Consider the following 22,911-nt stretch of genomic DNA (forward strand, 5'->3'; position numbering starts at 1 on the left):
ACTTGCCTTCTACTTTAAAATATGACAGTTGTGATTATTTTGTTATCTATGATTTTGTATTAATCTTTTAGAAACTATTGAAATACTTATGTTAAATATTCACGTTATCCCTATGCTTCCTAATGACAAAACAGCAATACTTTTTCTTTTTTCTTTTTGTGCCCATCTTAGGGCTTGAACTGAGGGCTTGGGCATTGTCCCATAGTGGTTTTGGCTCAAGGCTGGTGCTCTACCAACAGCTAAATTAGCTAATTGGAGATGAGTTTTTCATAGTCTTTCCTACCTGGGCTGCCTTCAAATCACAATCCTCAGATCTCAGCCTCTTGAGTAGCTGGTATTATAGGCATGAGCTAACAGAGCTCAATAATTCTTTTTATTTTCAAAGACTTCAATATGCAAAAGGCTCAGTGTTCTTTAATACATATATTCTTTTTTTATAATTTTTTAATCCATATATTCTGAGTCCATTGAAGAAATGGTGTTTAAAGTTATAATGATAATAGAAGGATCTAAAGTTAAGGAATCAGGATGCTGTATATGAAATATGTGAACATATGTGAAAGGTAGCAATAATAAACAAAATAAGAGGCTGATAATACTAAATAGAAAATAGTGAAAATCAACCAGGATTGAGAAATACTTGATTTAATAAGACTTTTACCTACTTTTTTAAATAAAAAAGCCAAATATGCAGTATTTAATCAAAGCATGTTGAAGATGCTGGTTTTATTTGGTGCTCATGCGGTGTTTAAGTGCATGAACTCTGGGTACTTTCTTTGTACTAACCCTTGAAGTACCTGTACATAGAACATCTGTGAATCAAGTGGGTTCCTTCTGCCACCTAATTGTTATAGCATCAATGTATGTACTTGCACATCCAGGCTTCTGATTAAACTGAAAGATCACGATTTCTTTATATCCAGTAATTAATGCCCAGACATATTCTACAAAATGTGCTGAGATATTGACATCTTTAAACTTGCAGAATGAAATCAGTGTGAGCACTAAAACACTTTCCAAAAGAATGCCTAATTTTTCTTTAATTAAAAAAAATCATTCTTTGCAGCTATGTACTCATGTTTTGCTTTGTTTTGTTTTTTTTCAGCAAGGCAAAATTTACTTCTGTAGAAGGGTGCATCATCAGCAGAAATCTGGCAAGAAAGCACACAGAGAAGGCTGCTTGCATACCTATTTTTCCTGATACAGGAAGCTGTTTATTCTTTGTCTTCACAAAAATTGTAAATACCTTAAAAATATTTACTTGCAACACCTTTCCATCCAGAAAACTATTTCAAATGTAGTTGTACTTATTTTTGTGAACTTAGTTTGACTATATCTCTTATATGAATGGATCCATTTTGTTAATTATTAAAATCATGTATCCTTCCTTTGTGCTCATGTTTTCTTTGATTATTTGGGGTTCTGATTTCATATGAAGATAGGAATCAATTTTTTTCTGTGAAGAATATAACTACTTTAAAATGTATTGGTTAAATTTGTATAGCATTTTGAATAGTAGGAACATTTTAACTATATGTATTCTTCCATCTATTTCTCTTTTTGTTGTTCATTAATTTTTCTTCATTACTGTTACATAATTCTAATTGCAGACTTCCTCCCTTCGGTTAAGATTCTTCCTAAATGATAAGCTTTCTGAAGCCATTGAAGACAGGACTACCTTTATGATTTTTTATGGATGCAAAAGATAGTGTTTGTTATGTTTGTTAATTTTGTATTCTGTAACTTTACTGGATTTATAAGTTCAAATAGATAGCACAAATACCAATTTAACTAAATGTCTACAGCTAAAAATAAGCAGATCATTTTATTCTTTAAAATGTGATTCTCTGTGATCTGTCATAATATTCCATGGAGATAAGATATCTTAAAATTGTTTTCTCCTTTTCACTACTTTTCCAGTTTTCTACTAGTTCATTGCAGATAAGAATCTTACGGACTTTTCTGCCTGGCTGGATTTGAACCATGATCTTCAGATCTCAGCCTCTTGAGTAGCTAGGATGACAGGCATGAGCCACTGGTGCCTGGCTTCTTTCACTACTTTTTATGTTTATAGTTTTGATAATCTTCTCAATCAACTGTCCACATCCAAGAAAACTCAAGGCTTGCTGTCCTCTTTATTGGCTTCTCTAGATCTTCATGGCAGCACATTGTTAGGCCAAGTATTGTGTAGAAGATGTCTCCAAGCCTAAGCCTATCCTAGGAAAAAATTTCCCATTTAATTTGATGGTGTGGTAAGCAATGATGTTGTTTTAAAATCAGGGAAATAAAAGGTTATATAGGACTGGGAATGTGGCTTCTTGTTAGAGTGCTTGCCTAGCATGCCAAAAGCCTTGGTGGTTTGATTACTTAGTACCACATACACACAAAAAAATAAAATTTAAAAAATAACAACTAAAAATTAAGGAAGTGCAGAGAGCTTTTAATTATTTGGGATATCATTATTCTTCATAAGAAGAATTTCCATTTCTTATTTATACAATTAATTCTATAGTCTTTGGAATTCACAGTTAAACAAATCTCTACCTATATATATAAAATTTTATATATGTATATAACTACAAATATACATATATATGCACATATATAAATTTTTATATATGCAAATATAATATTCACATATATCTATAATTTTACTTTGAGGAAGAGCCTAAACAGGACATGGTGCTGTACAATTGTAATCTCAGCATTCATGAGAGCAAGGTAGAATAAGGATGGTTTCAATGCTGGCTTGAGCTACATGCAGAAGTCATGTCACAAAATACTTTTTTAAAGAAACTAACTTTATGACAACAGTGCTGGATAAGAAATGTACTCATTACCTTGCTCATGTAACTGTAACCCATTTGCACAGTATTTTCACAATAAAAAACTTAATTAAAAATACTACTAAAATCTGAATGAATATAAATCACTTGTGACTCAAACCAATCTAAATGGCATACTTCTAGATCAGTGTTTTTTTCTTCATTTTGCTTTTAGTGTACATAACAAAAAATCTATTAAAGGAGTAAAATTATTTTCCATGACTTTTTAGCATTTTGGTCAGTTTTTATAAGAAAGTCTTCTATTTGAACTACGTATATGAAAAACAGTTAAAACGTTAAACTTTTATCTGAAATGAGACAATATTAGCAAGATGAAAGATGGCATCTCATCAGAATGGTAGAGTTTTGAGTTAGGACTTTGGATCCCATATTCTAACATCCAGATATTATGTAATCAAAACAAGACTTGTAGATGAAAAAAATCTCTCCGTTTGCTTTTTATTTTCCTCTTTGCTTCATCTAGCTGGTAGAAATGATGGAAGAGAGAAACACCACCTCAGACTTCATTCTCTTAGGACTATTTAAGTACACGCAACTCCACCGCTCTCTCTTCACCATGCTGCTGACAATAGCCATTGCTTCTCTCATTGGCAATTCCATCATGCTTCTTTTGATCCACCAGGACCACCAACTCCACACGCCCATGTACTTCCTCCTCAGCCAGCTCTCCTTCATGGACCTTATGCTCTTTTCCACCATTGTGCCCAAAATGGCCACTGTCTACCTGACTGGCAGGAAGTCCATCTCTCCTGCTGGATGTGGACTGCAGATTTTTGTGTCACTCACTCTGGGTGGTGGAGAGAGTTTCCTCCTGGCAGCCATGTCCTATGACCGTTATGTGGCTGTGTGCCACCCACTGCGATACCCTGTTCTCATGAGCTGGCCATTATGTTTGCAAATGACAATGGGATCTTGGATCCTAGGAGCAGCTGATGGCCTCATACAGGCTGCAGTTACCCTGAGCTTTCCATTTTGCAGCACACACAAAATCAACCATTTCTTTTGTGAGACCCCTATGCTGGTGCGTTTAGCTTGTGGTGACACTTCATTTTTTGAGAATCTCATGTACATCTGCTGTGTGTTGATGCTCCTGATTCCCCTTTCCCTCATCCTGACTTCCTATGGTCTCATCCTTGCTGCTGTGCTCCGCATGCCTTCCACAGACGCCCGCAAGAAGGCCTTTGCCACCTGCTCTTCACACCTGGCCGTGGTGGGCCTATTTTATGGAGCTGCCATTTTCATCTACATGAGACCCAAGTCCTACAGGACATCTGTTCATGACAAGGTTGTGTCAGTGTTCTACACTATCCTGACCCCCATGTTGAACCCCATCATCTACAGTCTGAGGAACAGTGAGGTCAAAGGTGCTGTGAAAAGGTGGCTGAGAAAATGTTTATATCTAAAGTATGGGCAAAATTAGTCCCATGTTATAAGGTGTGTTTACATTCCTGGATTTATAAGTTAAAATGTATTGTAATTTTTCACTTTCTGAATGCATGAAGAAAAAGTTATGTACCAAAAACAAAACTAATGATCACTTACATTGAGATAAGATATTTTAAGGACATTTTATTTGCTGTGTTCTATGTTAAGTAAATTTATATCCTATAGTGATCTTAGATAAAAATACTATAGATATGATCACCAGCTTTCTAGCTGGAAAGTCTCTCATGGCTCTCTACTACTCAGACTCTGTGGTCATGCATTCCATGAAACAATATTCTATATAGTTTCCAAGGATAATATCATCTCTAATTTCAGATTGCAAAAAATTATAAAAATGGTAGGCTAGAGATGATTCCCTAAGCTGGTGTATTTTTTCTGGTAATTTATTTTAGTACTCTTTCTTTTTTTTTGTGATGGCTTTGGGGCTTGAAATCAGTGAGATTTGAACTCCTTGAGATTTTTGTTTGAACTCCCTGAGATTTTGCTTAAGGCTAATTCTTTACCTCTTTTTTTTTGGGGGGTCCGCTCTTGGGGCTTGGACTCTGGGCCTGGGGGCTGTCCCTCAGCTCTTCAGCTCAAGACTAGCACCCTACCACTTGAGCCACAGCACCACTTCTGGCTTTTTTTGCTTATGTGGTGCTGAGGAATAGAACCCAGGGCCTCATGCATGCAAGGCAAGTGCTCTACCACTGAGCCACCTTCCCAGCCTATTCTTTACCTCTTTTGACCCAGCTTTTCCTCTGGCTGTTTGGTAGCAGTAATTGAAACTCTGGGTTTCATGCTGGTTTGGAGCCACAGTCCTTATATATCAGGCTCCTGATTAGCTAGGATTTTATATATGAATTATTGGTGTTCTTGAAAACAAGAGCTTTATTTATGGAATTATGAGCATTATCCATGAAATTTTAATAAATACACATAGGAATCTCAACAGAGATAAGTAAAAAATATTATTCTTTAGCGACAGTTTAATATATCAGTAGATGGTGTCAGTAAAATTGAGGAAAGAGAAGGTCAGTCACTTCTTTCTATAAAACAGGAATTCTTTAACTAGTGGTGATTATGTGTTTGACAGTGGGAGCCTCCAGAGACAGACAAAGGGTTGTGAAAACATGGATTTTTTCTATTGATCTCTTCTTTTATAATGTTTTTATTGTAAAAATACTGTATAGAGGGATTATAGTTACGTAAGTAAAGAGTACATTTCATACTATGTTTCACTAGTATGGATTAATTTTCCAAGAGTTTAATTATGATATTTCAGTATGTGCATTGATCAAATTTACATCTATTGATCTTTCCTCCTCCCTCCTCCCTTACCTAGTTTTCATGAGTTTCATTACACTTTTTTCTGTCTCTAAAAACATATTTAAATCATATTCACCTCTTCAACACACTAGTGTCTATTTTCTACCATCCACTCCCACTTGTTTCTTTCCATAACAACCCCTCTTTTAGAATGATGTTAAATTACTTTTAGATCTAGGATTTGCAAAAATATATTTCCTATCTCAATGTGCGCTTATCTTGCTCAAAATGAAGATCTCTAATTTGGTCCCTCCTATATATGACATAATTTTATTTGTTGTTATAGATTACATTTTTTTTCCTCCACTAATTGGTTGTTGGGCATCTACACTCTCTCCATAGCTTGATTTTTGTTAAAAGTGCTGTAATAAATATGAATGTACCAGTATCTCTAATGTGTGCTGACCTAATTTTATTTGGCTATATGTCCAGGAGTGGTATAACTACTTTTACCTGAGATCTCATCTGCCTAAACTTAGCAGTCTAGGCCACACTTTGTCCTTCTCCATAAACACCTCTCAAGACCATAGCATAACATGACTCTCCAGCTTTCTTTGTTTCTTTTTTTCTAGTCTTCAGAGTAAGTCAGTCTCAGGCCCAAAGCCAGAAGGCAGCTAGCAGAACTCAAGGATTTTCCTAGTCATAGCACAGTGTTCTGTTTCCATGGTGTTTCTCAAACAATGGAACTAGCGCTCACCAGGGAAAGGCATGACCAACTACCACCAGTCTCATCTCCAATTTCCTGCTTCATTTTCTCCATGAGGCAACATCATGACCTTTTCTGTATTTCCATGAAAATCACCATTTGGCTCATGGCTGTCTTATTCTCTGACACTGTGGCCCATGTAAGGTGATATTATTCCTTGACAGTCCCCAAAGTAGCTCAATCTCAAGCTCTACCTGGCATGAAATTTCCATATTCAGCTGGTAGGTCCTGGAACTGAGCAATTTGTCAGCCACAGAAGTGTGCTGTTTCCACAGTGATCCTTAGACAATGGAATTTGGTATTGGAAGGGGCACAGGGACCTCATCCACAGCATCCTATAATATCTGATCTCTCAGCTACTTAACACTTCCCTTTTGTCCAGGTTAGATTCCCTCTCTACAATCATCTCTCATGGTTCTCTACTACTCAGACATTGTGGTCATGTGTTCCCAACTCATTAAATCATGACTGTTTCTTCTCCTCTTCTCTCAGTCTTCTACATTAGACTCTAACTTAAGATGGTGTGTCTTACCAGAACTCTCAGGGGTATGAGAAGTGGAAAAATGCTTGTCACACTGAAGGAGTAATTATCCCTCCAAAATGTCATACTGAGTTTAAAGCTTGTATGGACACAAGATGCAGGGCACTGGAATCATTTGTTAGGAAATGAAAAGACTTGTAAAAAATTATATTAAATGAAGTAAGGCAAGCCCAAAGAAACATAGGTCCCATAGTTTCCCTTATTTGCAATAACTAGTACATGTCTAGGACAAGTATAAAAGGTCAAAAGCTATGTACATATGACCATATAAAATGATTTTAAGTAAAATGAACCCCAAGATAAACACACAAATATTTTTTATTCTTTCTTGCTATTGTTTCTAACATATAATGTACTATGTGCTTTTTTTGTTTCTTTGTATGTTCCTCCCCCACAGCATAACCCCTGTTTTCACTGTATAAATTCATTTTCATATCTCAAATTCTTTACCCCACTCAATGGAAATATTTTTAAAGGATAATTTGATTTTATATTGTATTATGTTTACTTTTCACAGTACTGTTATAGATTCAGTTGCTCACAGTCAAAACTTGACAGAATCAATAGATTATTCTATGCGGTTCTCTGAGTATTCAACTCTGGCTACCAGGCAATGGCAGTGTGAGGTGTATTGGCATAAAATAAACTGGAAAATCTGAAAGAACTAGATACATTTTCAGATATAGTTGATCTACCAAAATTGAAACAACAGGCTGTGTGACATTTAAATGGATTTTCCAAAAAAATGAGATGTAAGCAGAAATAATCTCTTAACTACAAAAGGAAAAGCCCATGAGAAATTTCTTATTTAAATTTTATGGAATGTGTGTGTGTGTGCGAACACACAAGCCTAACTCCTGTGGATTGAACTGAGTCTGGGCACTTTGTGCTGCTTTTGCTCAAAGCTAGTGCTCTACTACTTGAACCATTCATCTATGTCTATGTTTTTGGTGTTTAATTGGAAATAAGATCCTCGAAGACTTTCTTGCTTGACCTCTCTTGAACCATGAGCCTCAGTTTCTGCCTTGTGAGTAGCTAGGATTACAGGCTTAAGTCACCAGTGTCTAACTTGTAACACATTTTTTTGGGGGGAGGGGCAGTCTTGGGGGCTGAACTCTGGGCCTGGGCGTTGTCCCTCAGCCCTTCACTCAAGACTAGCTCCCTACCACTTGAGCCATAGCACCACTTCCGGCCTTTTCTGTTTATGTGCTGCTGAGGAATTGAACCCAGGGCATGCAAGGTAAGTACTCTACCACACTGAGCCAACCTCCCAAACCTTGTAACATTTAACAAAGTATTAATAAAACATTCCTCAAACTCTTTTATGAAATGGAAAGGGAGAGAACACTGCAAAATTTATTCTCTGGGCCAGGCGCCGGTGAGTCACACCTGTAATCCTAGCTACTCAGGATGCTGAGATCTGAAGATCTCGGTTCAAAGCCAGCCCAGGCAGGAAAGTCCGTGAAACTTTTCTCTCCAACAAACTGCTAGAAATAAACACAGAAGTGGAGTTGTGGCTCAAGCAGTAGAGCACTCCCCGTGAGCTGAGGAGTGCAGGAATAGCACCCAAACCCAGAGTTCAAGCACTACGACTGATGGGGGGAAAAAAAAGTTATTCTCTGAAGTCTGTAACATATTACTCCAAAATTTCACAGACATAGCAATAAAAATGAATTATGAACAAAGTTATTGACAATGATATAAAAACTCTCAAGATCCTTGTAACCAAACTCACCAGCATATTAGAAATATCATATCAAGTTGGTTTCATGTCAGTGTACAAAATGTAATGTCATATAAACAAGATCAAGAATGGTTGAACAAGTGGATGTTTCAACTGACGGAGAAAACCTTTCAGAAAATTAAACATGCAGGAATGATAAAAGCTTTGAAGAGATTATGAATAAAAGCAATGCACTTGACATTAATAAAGACTACTGTGAGCCAAGCACTGGTTGCTCATGCCTGTAATCCTAGCTATTCAGAAGGCTGAGATCTGAGGATCACAATTCAAAGCCAGCTTGAACAAGGAAAGTCAGTGAGACTCATCTCCAATAAACCACCAGAAAACTGGAAGTGGCGTTGTGGCTCAAGTGGTAGAGTGTTCACCTTGAGCTGAAGAGCTGAGGGAAAGTGCCCAAGCCAAGAGTTCAAGCCCCATGACTGACCAAAAACCAAAAAAAACAAAAAAAAAAACTACTATGGATGACATATTCAACATGAAAAAAAATCATTTCCCATTTAGAGCAGTAAGTCAGAAGAAAAAAAACATTAAGAAATTAAAATATCAAAGAAATAACACTATTTACAGATGATCTGAAATGTAATAGAACATTCACATGCTACCATAAAATATCCAAGAAATATGTATATAGATGAGCTAATGACTTTTGAATGTTGGCATTTATATTTTGAGGAGTGGTTAAAGATGGACTGAAGTGACACTTTTCCCTTGCTTATGTGTGTCACATATTCAAATATCTCCTTTTTTTCCTGCACTTCAACACTTTTGTTAACTGGCATACAGTGGCAAAGCCTGTTTTCTTATATAGAAATCAACCTGTGACCCTGTGGGAATATCAGCTGGATGAGAACCCATTGACTGGTAACATCTTTGGGAGCTTTATTCTATAGGAATTCTGACAAGAGTTTGATCAGGTTCCAGTGTTAGGTGCCTAAGAAAGCAGTCAGCTAAGAGGATTGCTCAGAGGACTGACTCTCTAGTGGATAAGCTACAAACAGAAAAGTCTACAGAGCTGGCCTTATTACTAGAATGAACAGGGAGAGGCTTTGGAAATGCTTAAACATCTTGTTCAGATTCACAGCGGGTCATTTTTTCTGTTTCACCAGTTCTAAGCTGCAGACTATATAGGAGATTAAATCTCAAAGAAAGTTCTAACAGCAAGAAAGCAATACATAATATTAAGGGTATGCATCTAGCCTGTAACCTGCCTTAATCCAGGGGGTATGGCCCTTTGTATTTCCACTAATAATTTGAATATCCTATATTTATTAGTTTCTTAATAACTGCATCTACAAGTAAGTATTTTTCAGGCAAGAAGAGAATTTTATTATTTTACTGAACTTCTGCCCCTGGCCTACAAGGGTGGGACCACATGGTCTAAAGGCTGAGGTCTAACCTGGGTTATAGTAGGGAAGGGGGGGGAGGAGGGGCAGCCAGGTGAGGGAAGGTGTGGCCTCACTGGATGAAGATGTGACCTCAGGGCCTGAGACCTTCTTCCAGCCAGATGGGTGGCATGACCAAAGGTAACCTGGATGTGCCCTCCAGGTGTGCCAGTTATTTAGGTGACACAGTTACTGGACAGAGACCTAGCCAGGAGGTGGGAGGAGCCGCGGCCTAGCCATCCCAGGGCACACCTTACATTCCTGCCTTTTGATAATTATGAACCAGGGCACAGATTCTCTGTGGCTACTTCCTGCTGGTACAGGGGCATCAACATTAGGAGTGGAGATATGGTCCCTTCCGGGAGAAGGCAGCAGGCAGCAGCTATCCCTTGGTAGTCCTTGAACGAAGACTGGAAGAGGCAGAGGTTGAACCAAAAAAAAAAAATGGAGCACACAAATAGTAACAAAAGCAAGAGTGTAAGTTCCTGTGCAATTAGAAGGTAAACAGGTATGGGCAGTAGATAGGCAAGCTTATTTCTATTGACCTCCACGCTCTGGTTAATTTTGAAAGGGCAGGCACAAAGTGGCTGATGAGACATCATCTCCTCTTACTCCTCTCCATTGTCCCTTGTTTCTTGGACTGGTTGAATCCCAGGGGGTCCACGTGCTTGTTACTGGGATAGTTTGTCCTAGTTGTCATTCACAGGCTTTGAACTCAAAGCCTAGGCACTGTCCTGAGCACTGCTGCTCAAGGTTAGCACTCTACCACTTTGAGTCACAGTGCCACTTCCAGCATTTGGCTGGTTAATTAGAGATAAGACTCTCTTGAGCCATGCCTCCAGCCTGGCTCTTTGCTGGTTAGTTAGGAGATGTAGTCTCAGAGGAATTTTTCTGCCTGGGCTGGCTTTGAACTCAGATCCAATGAGTCTTTGCCAAAAACCCCCTTTATATTTCCAATTAAAGCAGCAGGAGACCTACCAAAATAATGAGCAGAGCTTACTTGTAACGTGATAAGAATTAAGCAACACATACTTGTCATAGTTATTTCTCTGTGGATCTGGTAGATACTGCAAGGAGGAAAATGTAACAAAGTTCACTGGACATGATGAGAGTTTTAACTTACATTGAGACCAAATTAAATTAAATCATCTGCAGTCCACAGGGGGCGAGGGAGTGAGAGAGAGAGAGAGAGAGAGACAGACAGACAGACAGACAGACAGACAGACAGACAGACAGACAGAGAGACAGAGAGACAGAGAGAGACAGAGATAGAGGCAGAGACAGAGAGACAGAGACAGAGAGGGAGGGAGAACCTAGAATGGCTAGGCTTTGAGAGGGAACCTAGAGTTGGGGGTATCCAAGAACCAACCTGCTTTGCACTCTTGCAGGCACAAGCCAAAAGGTTGGAGAACATTAAAAAGGAGAGATAGCAAAAAAAAAGAGTCTGATAGTAAACAGACGTCTGACCATTGCCATTGCAGCTGCAAAAATGGTATCTCTGAGAATATTTTGACCAGGCCTCATTGAAATTACAAGAGGCATTCCAACCCAGGGTACTCACTCAGGCTTGACTGGAAGCACCCATTAAAAATGTGGTTGGGATTCAGTCTGGTGAGTGAAGAAGACCATATGGAAGCAAAGTAAAACCAGAGACCTTGCAGAGTTCACTAAACAGAGAAACACTGTGGATGTGGAGGCCCATAATGGTATTGGTGAAAAGTCTCACTTGGCATCTGGAAGGAGTTAGGCTCACAGAAAAAGGGGTAGTCAGGAAATTCTACTATTTCCAACTCAAAAACTCCTCCTTAGTAACATATGACACATAAGGGAAAATAAATAGCTATATTCAATTAGGTAGCTGATGAAGAACATCATATGATATTCAGGCAAAAAGAGAAGTTTGTGGTTTTACCAAACTGCTGCCACCACCCTGCAAGGTGGCTGAAAGGGAATTTTTTCTTATTCTTTCAGTCTTTACTATCAGATTAAAGATATCAGCTTTCTTGAAGATATTGAAAGTTTTCTGGAGTATATTAAATAATGCAATATTAATGAACATCTTCATATACAGAAATAATCATTTAGTATTATCTCATTTTGTGTTATAGTACTGATAATTTATTTTCATATGCTCAAGAAACATTGTATCCATACTTTGTAAATATAAAAGTAAGTCAATGTACGTGGATCAAGATGTTCTTTGCCTAAATATCTAGGAACAACAAACCCTCAAACACTGTGTGAATTCCTAGAGACCTGTCTAATTTATGATTTCTCATTGCATTTTTCCTTTTACCCTCCAGTGTGTTTACTTGTAGATTTTTAGGCATATTCAAGTTACCGCAAATGAGAGAAACCATGCAACCTCTGTTTCTTCAGGTCTGGCTTTGTGTAATATAATTTTTCCAAGTCTTTCCATTTACTTACAAATGATACAACATTATTCTTTTTGATGGAAGTGTAAAAGTCATTCTGCATATATATTCTTAGGATCACAAAGGCACAATAGCTATGTTCACCTGATGATATGAAATGATGTGAATCTAAATGAATACCAGTTGATGAAAACAAGAGTTTTTATCTTCCTGCTACTTTTTTTTTATCCTTTGGTCTTGTTTGTTTACCTGTCTTTTGGAGAGAAAGACCAAAAATAATGAGACAAAGGGTGAATAAATACAACGGTAATACTTACTAGACACTATGCTAAAAATGAGCTATACAATTTGTGGGAGAGAGGGGTCAGGATGGAAAAAACTGGAAGAGACTGAGGGAAGACATATTCAAAAAGAAACATAGTCTTCATCTGACTTATGTAATTGTAACCCTATTGTACATTGCCTTTACAATAACAACAAATATATTTAAAAACACTCAAACTTAAATGGGATGCAGGTTGACCCATTGTTACAATGAGATATACAGGACACTATGTTGAAAATGAACTTTACAATGTTGGGGGAGAGAGGGAGGAGTTCAGGAGGTGGGGAGGGAAGTGATGGTGGGGGGAAATCAAAGGAGGAGGTCACAATGCTTGATAGGAAATGTACTCATTACTTTACTCATGTCACTGTAAGCCCTCTCTACAGTATCTTTACAATAAAAAAACCCTTGAACATTTTGTGTTACAAAAAAGAAGGAAAATTATAGCTCACAATAGGACTTTTTACTCTGGTTAGTAAGATTCAGGTTGTTAAAAGTCTTGTTTTGTGGATGAATCCCGAAGATGTACATGGATGGGCCTTCTTTTCAATGAAGAATGCAAGTATCCTTCTTTCCTATGCCTCTGTCCCATTGGAAAATAAACAATAACAGCAAAAATCAACCTCTATTATTCTTATCCATCCAGCTGCATATTGCTGAAAAACCAGCTTCCTCTTCACTTGCATCTCAAGTCACCTTGTTTTGATAATAAAGTTCATCTACAATGTACTTCTGGGAGTTGAGGCAAAAATATGTTTCTGGGCAAGGAAGACTCCATAACCTGCATCCATTTCAATGTATTTAAGCTTGATGACTAATATATCATTACTGTAGGTTTTGTTTCTGTTTTAGTTTTAGTTTTTGTTGGTCGTGAGGCTTGAACTCTGGACCTGAGTGCCATCCCTGAGCTCTTCAGGTCAAGGCGAATGCTCTACCACTTCTGGTTTTCTGGTGGTTAATTGGAGATCAGAGTCTCACTGACTTTCCTGCCCAGGCTGGAAATGAATTGCAATCCTCAGATCTCAGCGTCCCGAGTAGCTAGGATTACAGGCTTGATCCACCAGTTCCTGACTGTAGTTATTTTTGTATTATAAAGTAAAGTGGAAGTTCTTTAGTATAAAAAAATCAATTACTTTGTGGCATATCCTCAGAATATAATTTGTTTGCTCTTTAATGAGGTAACACTTGAACACAGAATCTTTAGTTGAGGAAAACTGACACACGAGGGTGCAAATATCCAATTCAAAAGATAAAAAATAAAGCCTTCGATAAACTGATTTGCAGTTTTGACTATAAAAGTAATCATGTCAGGATATGGATAGTCTGAGAGAAGATGGCAGAGTAGAAGTACCCTTTGCATAGTAGATGCAGGGCAATATATGAGAAACTATATTTCAAGGAGAATGAGATCTCTGGAGATCACCAAGAAACTGGCAGAAACCATAAAAGGCATTTAGAACTAGAAAGACACCCATAAAAAAAGAGCAAAGCTGTTTACAAGTTCAATCCTAGCTCCTCAATGAACACACAGAATCCCAAACTTCTTGCATAGAGGACATTCAAACAATCCTATGAACACCAGCAGGTCACAGGGCAAGCCTCAAGATCAAACTAGGCACTTAGAAACTTTAAATCAAGTACAAAGATTTGTCCAGACACTGTGGCTGATATCTATAATCCTAGCTACTTGTGAGGCTGAGCTCTGGGAGTCATCGTTCAAACCAACCTGGACTGAAAGTCCATAAGACTCTTATCTACAATTAACCACCCTGAAAAACCAGAGTGGAGCTGGCTTAAGTGATAGAGCTCTAGTAGCCTTGAGCAAAACTTACCAGTGGCAGTGTGCTCAAGATCTGAGCTAAAGCCTTAGGACACACACACACACACACACACACACACACACACACACACGTCCTCTGCTTCAAAGAAAATATTCACTTTGGATTTTCCCCATCCAGAGCCAAAACTAAACAATAGACACAATGATTTCTTAGCTTAGTGGCTAGCAGACAAAAGCATACCCTGCCAGAACCAATGGGACATTGCATTGCTCACTGGGTGTAAATCAGCCTATTTGATGGTATCCTGAAATTTCAATAGCCTTTTTCAATAACCTATTTTTCATCATCATCCAAGTATGGTAAATGACCTATGTCAGAAGCAAGACACATGTGTTTTCCAATAATGTCAGGCTTTATTGAATATTATTAAATTCACAAACTATATTAATTTTATTGGCTTCAATTCACATAGTCTTCCAATTTCAACTTCCAAGTTGACAACTTGGCAACTATTCTGTTATTCTAACTTCAATAATATTAACTCTTACATAAAACATTGTACTTAATAAAGTGATATAATGTTACAAAATGATTAAGAGAGCAATAGGTATGTGAAAGGAGCCTTTCTGAGGCTGGGTAGAGAGCGAGTATACAACTCAAAGACAGTCACTAAAGATCTTTAGATAATATATTAGCGTGCCAGCATAATCACAGAGCTGTCCCAGTATAGGGTTGCCAAAGCACAGAGCTGATGGAAAACACAAAACTGTTGCAAGTCACCAAACTGGTTCTATGGACAGAGCACCTTCAAAGCCCATTCACTGAGTCCAGATGGATGGTCTGTCAAGAGAGTCTTGTGTGGCAGGAAGATTATGATGAGCTAACTCCACAAGATCAGAGGTGGGATTTTATCTCTTGATTCCATGATGCATGTATTAGCTGGCTTCAAGATGTCTTGCTGAATACCAGAAATCCAGTTAAGTCATCTTCCTTTAAAATGATCCCGATGAGGATGATGCATTATATGTTGAATTATTTTTTTTCAATATGCTCTTTGTTTAATTTGAAAAGTCCATAGATCCCATTTTTATTTGCATAAATAAGTTGCTTGTCAGTCTATTTCTCCTGTTTATGATGGAAAGGTGATGGCTGTTTCCTTGTGTAAAGAGGTAGGATCATTTGTCTTAGTATGTGCACTCAAAGTGGAATTAATCAGGACAAAGCACATCCTGAATGTTGCTGTTCTGTAAAATGCACAGCCTTATCTCCATACAGAGTACTAGTTTTCACGTGTGGGTGTTTTTCTTTTTCTGATGAACCTGTTCTCTTATTGACACTCTACTATATGTTCCATCTCCTTTACTTTATTCTCAACTCTAGAATTTCATTAAGTTCTATTTATGACTTCTTTTTATTCACTTTGATTTTCACGAATTCCCTGAATCCTTTTTATGTTCTCTTAGAGCATGCTTATGATCCAAATATTTGTTTTGAATTCATTGTCAGACAATTCAGGCCACCATTTTTTTGTGTTTATTGCTGAATACTTCTGACATTCCTTTGGTATTTGGATTTTTTCTTTCATTTTTAAAAAACATGTATTAATGGTTGTAATAATATCTGTGCTTTGTTATAACAATTACATGTTGCACATTCATGGACTCATCTTGGGAGGACTTTCACCTAGAACTGGTTGCAATATAGGTTGCTGGGAATAAGGTGGAAGTTTTGTACACACAGTAGAAACAGAGACATAATTTCTATGCAATTCTGTAAGAGAAAGTTGGCTTTGATTTTTTTTCTTTTACCTTGGAAGCTGTGACCAAGATTATCCCACTTGGTTTCGAATCAGGATTGTGGTCAAGTTCAGAGGCAGAAAGTACTAGTACTGTCAGAATGCAGCATTCATGGGAGCATTCATAAGGCTCATGCATATGTGGACAGAATCCTTTCTCAAGAGTGTGGTCAAATAGTAATATCAATGCTCAGGATAGAGCTATCCACACTATGTCATTTAAAACAGTATGCAAGATACAGGCAGTTGCAAAAGAGACAAAGAAGTACAAAAGGGTTTCAATCTACTACTGTTGTGGGTGGCAAAACTTTTGGTGTCTTTGGTACTGGCACTCTTTGATTGTCTGTGGAGAAAGGCTCTAGAATTTGTGTGCATGGGACTGGGTTCTTAAATATGGTCATACCTGAAAGGACAGCAGCCTTAAAGTCTGGGTTACTGGTCAGTTTGCTATTAGATTGGCTTTGATTGTCAAAAAGCAGAAGACTAATTGAGCTCTTTAGCATTGACCCACACACACAGAGTAACAGGCTTCTAGTCCCAGAGTGCTGAAATTTGTTTATTAAATATTCTCCCCAAAAGACACATGTATAAGGAAAAGAGGAGGCACTATTGCTTGCTTTCTTCACTTTTTTGTTGGTTATTTTATGGTAGGCCCTATAAAATAAAGCTAGACTATTGTGGTGCCCAAGAAGCAAAAACATGTAGGTCCGCTCCAGTTCAGCACACCCTCGTGCATGATGGCCATAGCTTCAAAGGACAGGCTTACATGAGAGGTTTGAAGGATTAACAGACCTGTTATGAAGAGGCATACATGGTTGTTTCATGAGGCAAGATTACAAGATTACAGATGTGCTTCTAACTTCAGAGGCTCAGTTCATTATTGGGTTCTGGTTATCTTAAGAAATAAGGTTTCCATATCTCTGGCACACCTGACCTCTGGAGACCAAATCAGCATCCCCATTGAGAAGTTCAGAGTGAGAGTATCTATCATTCTTTTTTTCCTAGCTGTCTCAAGATGACTCTGGAAAGCTTGCTTCCACAGAAAATCACTCTTGTGCCTGATCTCTTTCTTACTACAATGCATTACAGAAGGTTTCTAACTATGCAGGCCAGTTTTTCATTAATTAATAATTTTCATCATTTTATGAGAAGTTAAATGACAGGATTTCATACTCCACTATCTTGCTGATTGCATTCATATAAATAGAAGTGTTCAAAGTGCAAGAAGCTCATCAAAATATTAAATGAATACTATTACTCTTCACTAAGAACCTTTGAGCAGTATGTGAGCAGATAATTTACAGAAGATGAAGCTTCACAAACACATGTACATTTAAATATTGTCCATTTCAAACCTTCTCATAATAATCAGACACCTATAGATTATATCTAAAAATACCTTTTACATGTCATTTCTATATGTGGGAATACAAATCTCATATTCAAATTAATAAATACATTACTATATAATTTATTAAATGGAACACACTTTAAATTAATATACACAATTGTATTTATTAACCTATATTTATAATAATATTATTTTCTAAGAATGCAAGTCCATAATAACTGAAATAATTGAAATATCTGAATGTAAGTTAGAAAATTGCAATTTTTATTAAATTATTCCATTTTAAGGATTCCAATTTTTTAAGGAGAATATTTTTGCATGGTAGTATTAATAAGCTTGAAAAACTGAACATAACTTGTCTAGACTCTTCACTATTTTAAAGCATATGTTAAAACATGAATGCCTCTGGAAGAAACATTAAGGAACCTTTGTTGGCTTATGCATTTTTAGTCAAAAATAGACCCATAGATATTTTTGTCCTGTATTATGGCTTAGTGTAGGATCCCAAACAGAAGAGTACTTAGTAAAGAAAGTTGATTGTGGACACCTAGGTATAATCTTCACCTCCATACTTAGCATTCTCTCTCTTTTTTTTTTTCTTTTTGTCAGTCGTGGGACTTGAATTCTGGCGAGCACTCTACCGCTTGAGCCACAGCGCCACTTCCAGTTTTCTAGTGGATTATTGGAGATAAGAGTCTCATAGGCTTTCCTGCCTGGGCTGGCTTTGAACCGCCATCCTCAGATCTCCGCCTCTTGAGTAGCTAGGATTACAGGCGTGAGCCACCGGCACCCGGTTTAGCATTCTCTCAGTCCAGTTCCATAATCTGTCATAATTTAGAAGTGACTCACAACGGAAATATTGTATAGGAAAGAATGGATAAATTCTGGGTGACTTATGCAGGCAAATTGAGCTTTTGGAATACTTACATAAAATCACAGATTTCTAATATCTAACTGGAAGGGTTGCCATTTACATAACAACAAGAAAGCAAATGGTCTGTGTTAATCATTTTTTGTTGTTTTCTGTGTATAAGAAGCCTTAGCTTAAGTGAGAAAACTCATACTATTAAACACATATGGAGATTGAGACTAATAGTGATTTTATGCTTACTAATATATCAAAAAGAAGGAAAAGAAAAATGTGGTTAAAACTTAATGAATTACATTTCTATATAAATCATGTATATACTTTAAAAATAGGAGTTTTAAGATAGAATTATGTTCTTTAAAGATAGAGCTAATTTCAAAATAGAATTATTTATTTCCATTATATTTCTTCTACTGTTGTCTGTAAAATTGAAATATCTCAATGTAAGTTAGAAATTTGCAATTTTCATTGAATTATTCCAATTTTCTAAGCATATTTTTGTATAATGGCATTAAGAAGAAGCTGAAAAAATTGAAGATAATAACTTGTCTGGACTCATCATTATTTTAAGGCATGTACAAAGAAGAATTCTACATAAATGCAATGTGATCCTTTATGAAGTGAAATAATAAAATATCCTCCCTTAAAATATTTATACAAATAAGGGTTTTTTCCTATATGATTTGTATATCAATCATGTTTATTACAATGTAGAACAGAAAAAACATTGCGAAATGAACATTTTTTATAGTAAGAATCCTATAGCCTAATTCCCCTTGTATCTGCAAGATTACATTTTCCTATCTTCACATTGTTTCTCTGTGTCCTTTAATCTCAGGAGACCATGTTCTAATGTTAAAAGCAGATATCTAACTGGTATTCATTTAACAGTAGAGACTGGCAACACATAATTGGTACAGTGTGTGGTTCACAGAAAGGTAACTTTACTGCTATGAGACTCATTTCTATGCCAAGTGTCACCATGACAACCACAGAACAACATCCTTGGAGTTTGCTAACAGTGCTCCATGACAATTTACTGCAATTCTTCTAATACATTAAGGCTCCAATTAACCACAAGTTACAAAGGGACAAAATAAAGTTTTAACTCCTGTTAATTGGGAAGCTATTTAGCAAGACTCTGTGGGTGTTCAACTCGGCCAAACTCATTAAAAGTTTTCTGTCTCAATCCCAGAAGCATGATTTAATGAGTCCCTGAACAGTTCTTTTCCAGTTAAAGCCTTTGTCCTCATATGATTTATGCAGTAACATATTTTCCATGGATCATTACCTCCTTGTCTTTGTTCATGAATACACTGATACCCAATGGTATGAAGGACAAAAAATGAACTAACAACAGTCAGATGTGTCCATCCATGATTATTAGTCTTGTTAATGTTCTCTGGAAGAATAGACATCATAATTCTCCCAAACCATTCTAAAATAAATACAAATAAAAATACTTAAACATTATAAATATCATAAGAATAAATCCAATAACATAAGTAATAGTGATCAAAAAGAAGTCATTTACTAAATCAATATCTGATGTAAAGATTTCTACCAATTTGATTTCTGAGATATCCTCCACATGTTTTCCCTCATTTGCAATAATTAGTATATGTCTAGGATAATTTTATCAGATGAGCAGAAAAGCTCAAAACCTATGTACATATGACCATATAAGATGATGCTAAGTGAAATAAACCCCAATATATGGACACAAGAGGTCTTTGTTTGATGTTGTTGTTTTAATATACTATGTGATTTTTGTTTCCTTGTGTGTTCTTCCCCATATGGTATATCCCCTGTTGTCACGGTACTTGATTTTGGTACCCTGCATCTTGTATATATGTTTATCTAATTTGGGGAGATAAAAGGGAATAACAAAATGATGAGACAAGGACACAAGATGACCCATTGCAACAATGATACCCACAAGACAGTATATTGGAAATGAACTTTACAGTTTCAGGGGTTAGGAGTGTAGGAGGTGGGGAGGGAAGGGATAGGAAGAGAACAACAAGGAAAGGAAGGGGTAACAATGCTCGACAAGTACTGTACTCATTGCCTTACTCATGTAACTGAAATCCCTCTGTACAGCATCATTACAGTAAAATAAATTTTAAAATAAGAAATGTATGGCCTTTGCAGTCAAACCAATAAATCAACAAGGATAAACTGGGAACTAGCATGTATAATCTACTTAGGTAAGCACGATAAAAAAGTAATTTAAAGAAATTCTAGTGGTCATCATTACTAAAGTAAAATGAATTATAATTATGTATTTAAAAAGCAACATATTCAAGTAATTATTATTTAGGATAAATAATATTTGAAAGTAGTGATAGAAGTCATGAAAACAATATACAATTTTTATTTTCAGTTCCCTGAACTTACACAATAGTTTTATTGAAAATACTTTATTTGAATTTCAATTTAATAAAATTCAACATACTCATATGTTTTAAACAGTCAAATGCATAACCAAAAATATTTTCCATTATTTGAAATACCCATTTGCAAAATTGGATTATTTTTAATAGTGTTTAAAAAGAAATGCACTCATTACCTTACTTTTATAACTGTACTGCCTTATCAACACCTGTACAATAAATAAACAAAATAAATAATAAAAAGAAAGTAAAAGAAAATGAATATTCATTTATAACCTAGAATAACTTATTCTGAAAATGATACATAGGCATTTTCTAAGCTGAACTGCCCAAATCATTTATATTAAATTGAAATGTGACATAGATTGAAACACAACACCAAATTCATCCATATCAACAAGGGATGATGCAGAGAATTTATGCACTTTTATTAGAATTAGATTGTTGATGGCATGTTAAAATCAAAATGAATGAAATTATTGACTAATACCACATTTATGATTCATAGATACCTAGATGGCATAATTTTTATTATTATTATTGTAAAGATCATATATAGAATGTTACAAGTACATAAGTCAGGTAATGAGTACATTTCTTTCTGAGCAGTGTCACCTCTTCACTTGTTTTCTCCCAGATTTTTCCTCCTGTACTCCACAAGTTATATTGTTCATTTTCAACCTAGTGTCTACTGAGTATGATCTCTGAATTTGTTCATCCTTTGTCCCATCTTTTCTGTGTTGCCTTACCCTCCCCAAAACAGATAACTTACAAGACAAAGGTAAAGAAAACAAAAACAGTGACAAAAGAGAAAAAAAAGCAAAATAAAAAAATTCTTGTTTTTATTTCTTGGAGCACATTTAGATAAATATCATTTTGTATACTCATGCACATAACTATTGATCCTTTGTGATCCTTTCCTAAGAATATGACCCAGCAATTCCAGATGTGGGCATTTAACTAATAGACCACAAACAAGGGAACACTAAAGCTATCAGCCCAACCATGTTCATTGCAGAATTATTTACTATAGCCAACATATGGAATCAACCCATATGTCCCTTAGCAGAAAAATGGACCAAGAAATGGAATTCTATGCTTCCATCAGAAAGAATAATATTGTACCATTCATAAAGAAAAGGAAAGACTAAGAAAAAATTGTATCAAGCAAAGTAAAGTAGGCCCAAAGAAACATGTTGCATGGTTTCTCTGATTGTTCTAATTAGAATGTCCCTATAAATCTACAAGTAAACACACTGGATGACAAAAAAATACACTTGGACATTACGAATTATACAGAACTCTATACGTTCATACAGTAAGATCAAAGGCATAAACTTTTATGTTGGCTTCAGATAGTTCTGGTTTTTATACAGGGAGATTTGGCTAATGATATATAAATCAAACTTCTTTTTCATTTATTGCAATATTTCTTCTATATTTAAGATTTTAAGTAATTTCTGCAAAAATAAAATACAACTTTGTTAAACTTTTCCTTGACTCAGCCAAGACATAGGATTTTTTAAAGTAATATATTGTACATTTTAATTAATTTAATAAGATTCAATGACTAAAAATCACAGCATTTCAAGTATAAATGCTATTGATTCAATAACTCAACAACTGCATTTGAAATATTCATAGGCTTCTGAAAACTGAGCATAGATTAAAGCCACATTTGCTATGATAAACTAATTTTTACTTTCAGCAGAAGTTTCTTTTATTTGTTTGCTTTTGTTCTTTTTTTCTTTGTCAGTCATGGGGCTTGAATTCTGAGCCTGGGCACTGTCCCTGAGCAACTCAGCTCAAGGCTAGCACTCTACCACTTGATTCACCAATTCCAGTTTTCTGGTCTTTAATTGGAGATGAGTCTCACCCACTTTCCTGCCTGAGCTGGCTTTGAACTGCTATCATCAAATCTCAGCCTCCTGAGTAGCTAGGGTTACAGGCATGGGCCACTGGTGCCCAGCAGCAGAAGGTACTTTTGAAAAATAATTCACCACTGCTTTCGATTAAAAAAGACATATATTTTACCTAGATTTACTTA

General features: G+C 36.2%; 1 protein-coding gene across 1 annotated transcript; it reads left to right on the forward strand.

The window, feature by feature from the left end:
• The first annotated feature begins 3,318 nt into the window (after positions 1-3,318).
• LOC105985203 (olfactory receptor 2T33-like) lies at positions 3,319-4,266 on the forward strand. The gene has a single exon (XM_013015625.1). The coding sequence runs from the start codon at positions 3,319-3,321 to the stop codon at positions 4,264-4,266; it is 948 nt and encodes a 315-aa protein (XP_012871079.1).
• The last annotated feature ends 18,645 nt before the right edge of the window (positions 4,267-22,911 follow it).

This window comes from Dipodomys ordii, unplaced genomic scaffold (assembly GCF_000151885.1).
Source record: "Dipodomys ordii isolate 6190 unplaced genomic scaffold, Dord_2.0 Scaffold27, whole genome shotgun sequence".
Lineage (NCBI taxonomy): Eukaryota > Metazoa > Chordata > Mammalia > Rodentia > Heteromyidae > Dipodomys > Dipodomys ordii.

Excerpts from the sequence above, each read along its gene's own strand:
- LOC105985203 (XM_013015625.1), top strand. The coding sequence starts at position 3,319 with ATGATGGAAGAGAGAAACACCACCTCAGACTTCATTCTCTTAGGACTA.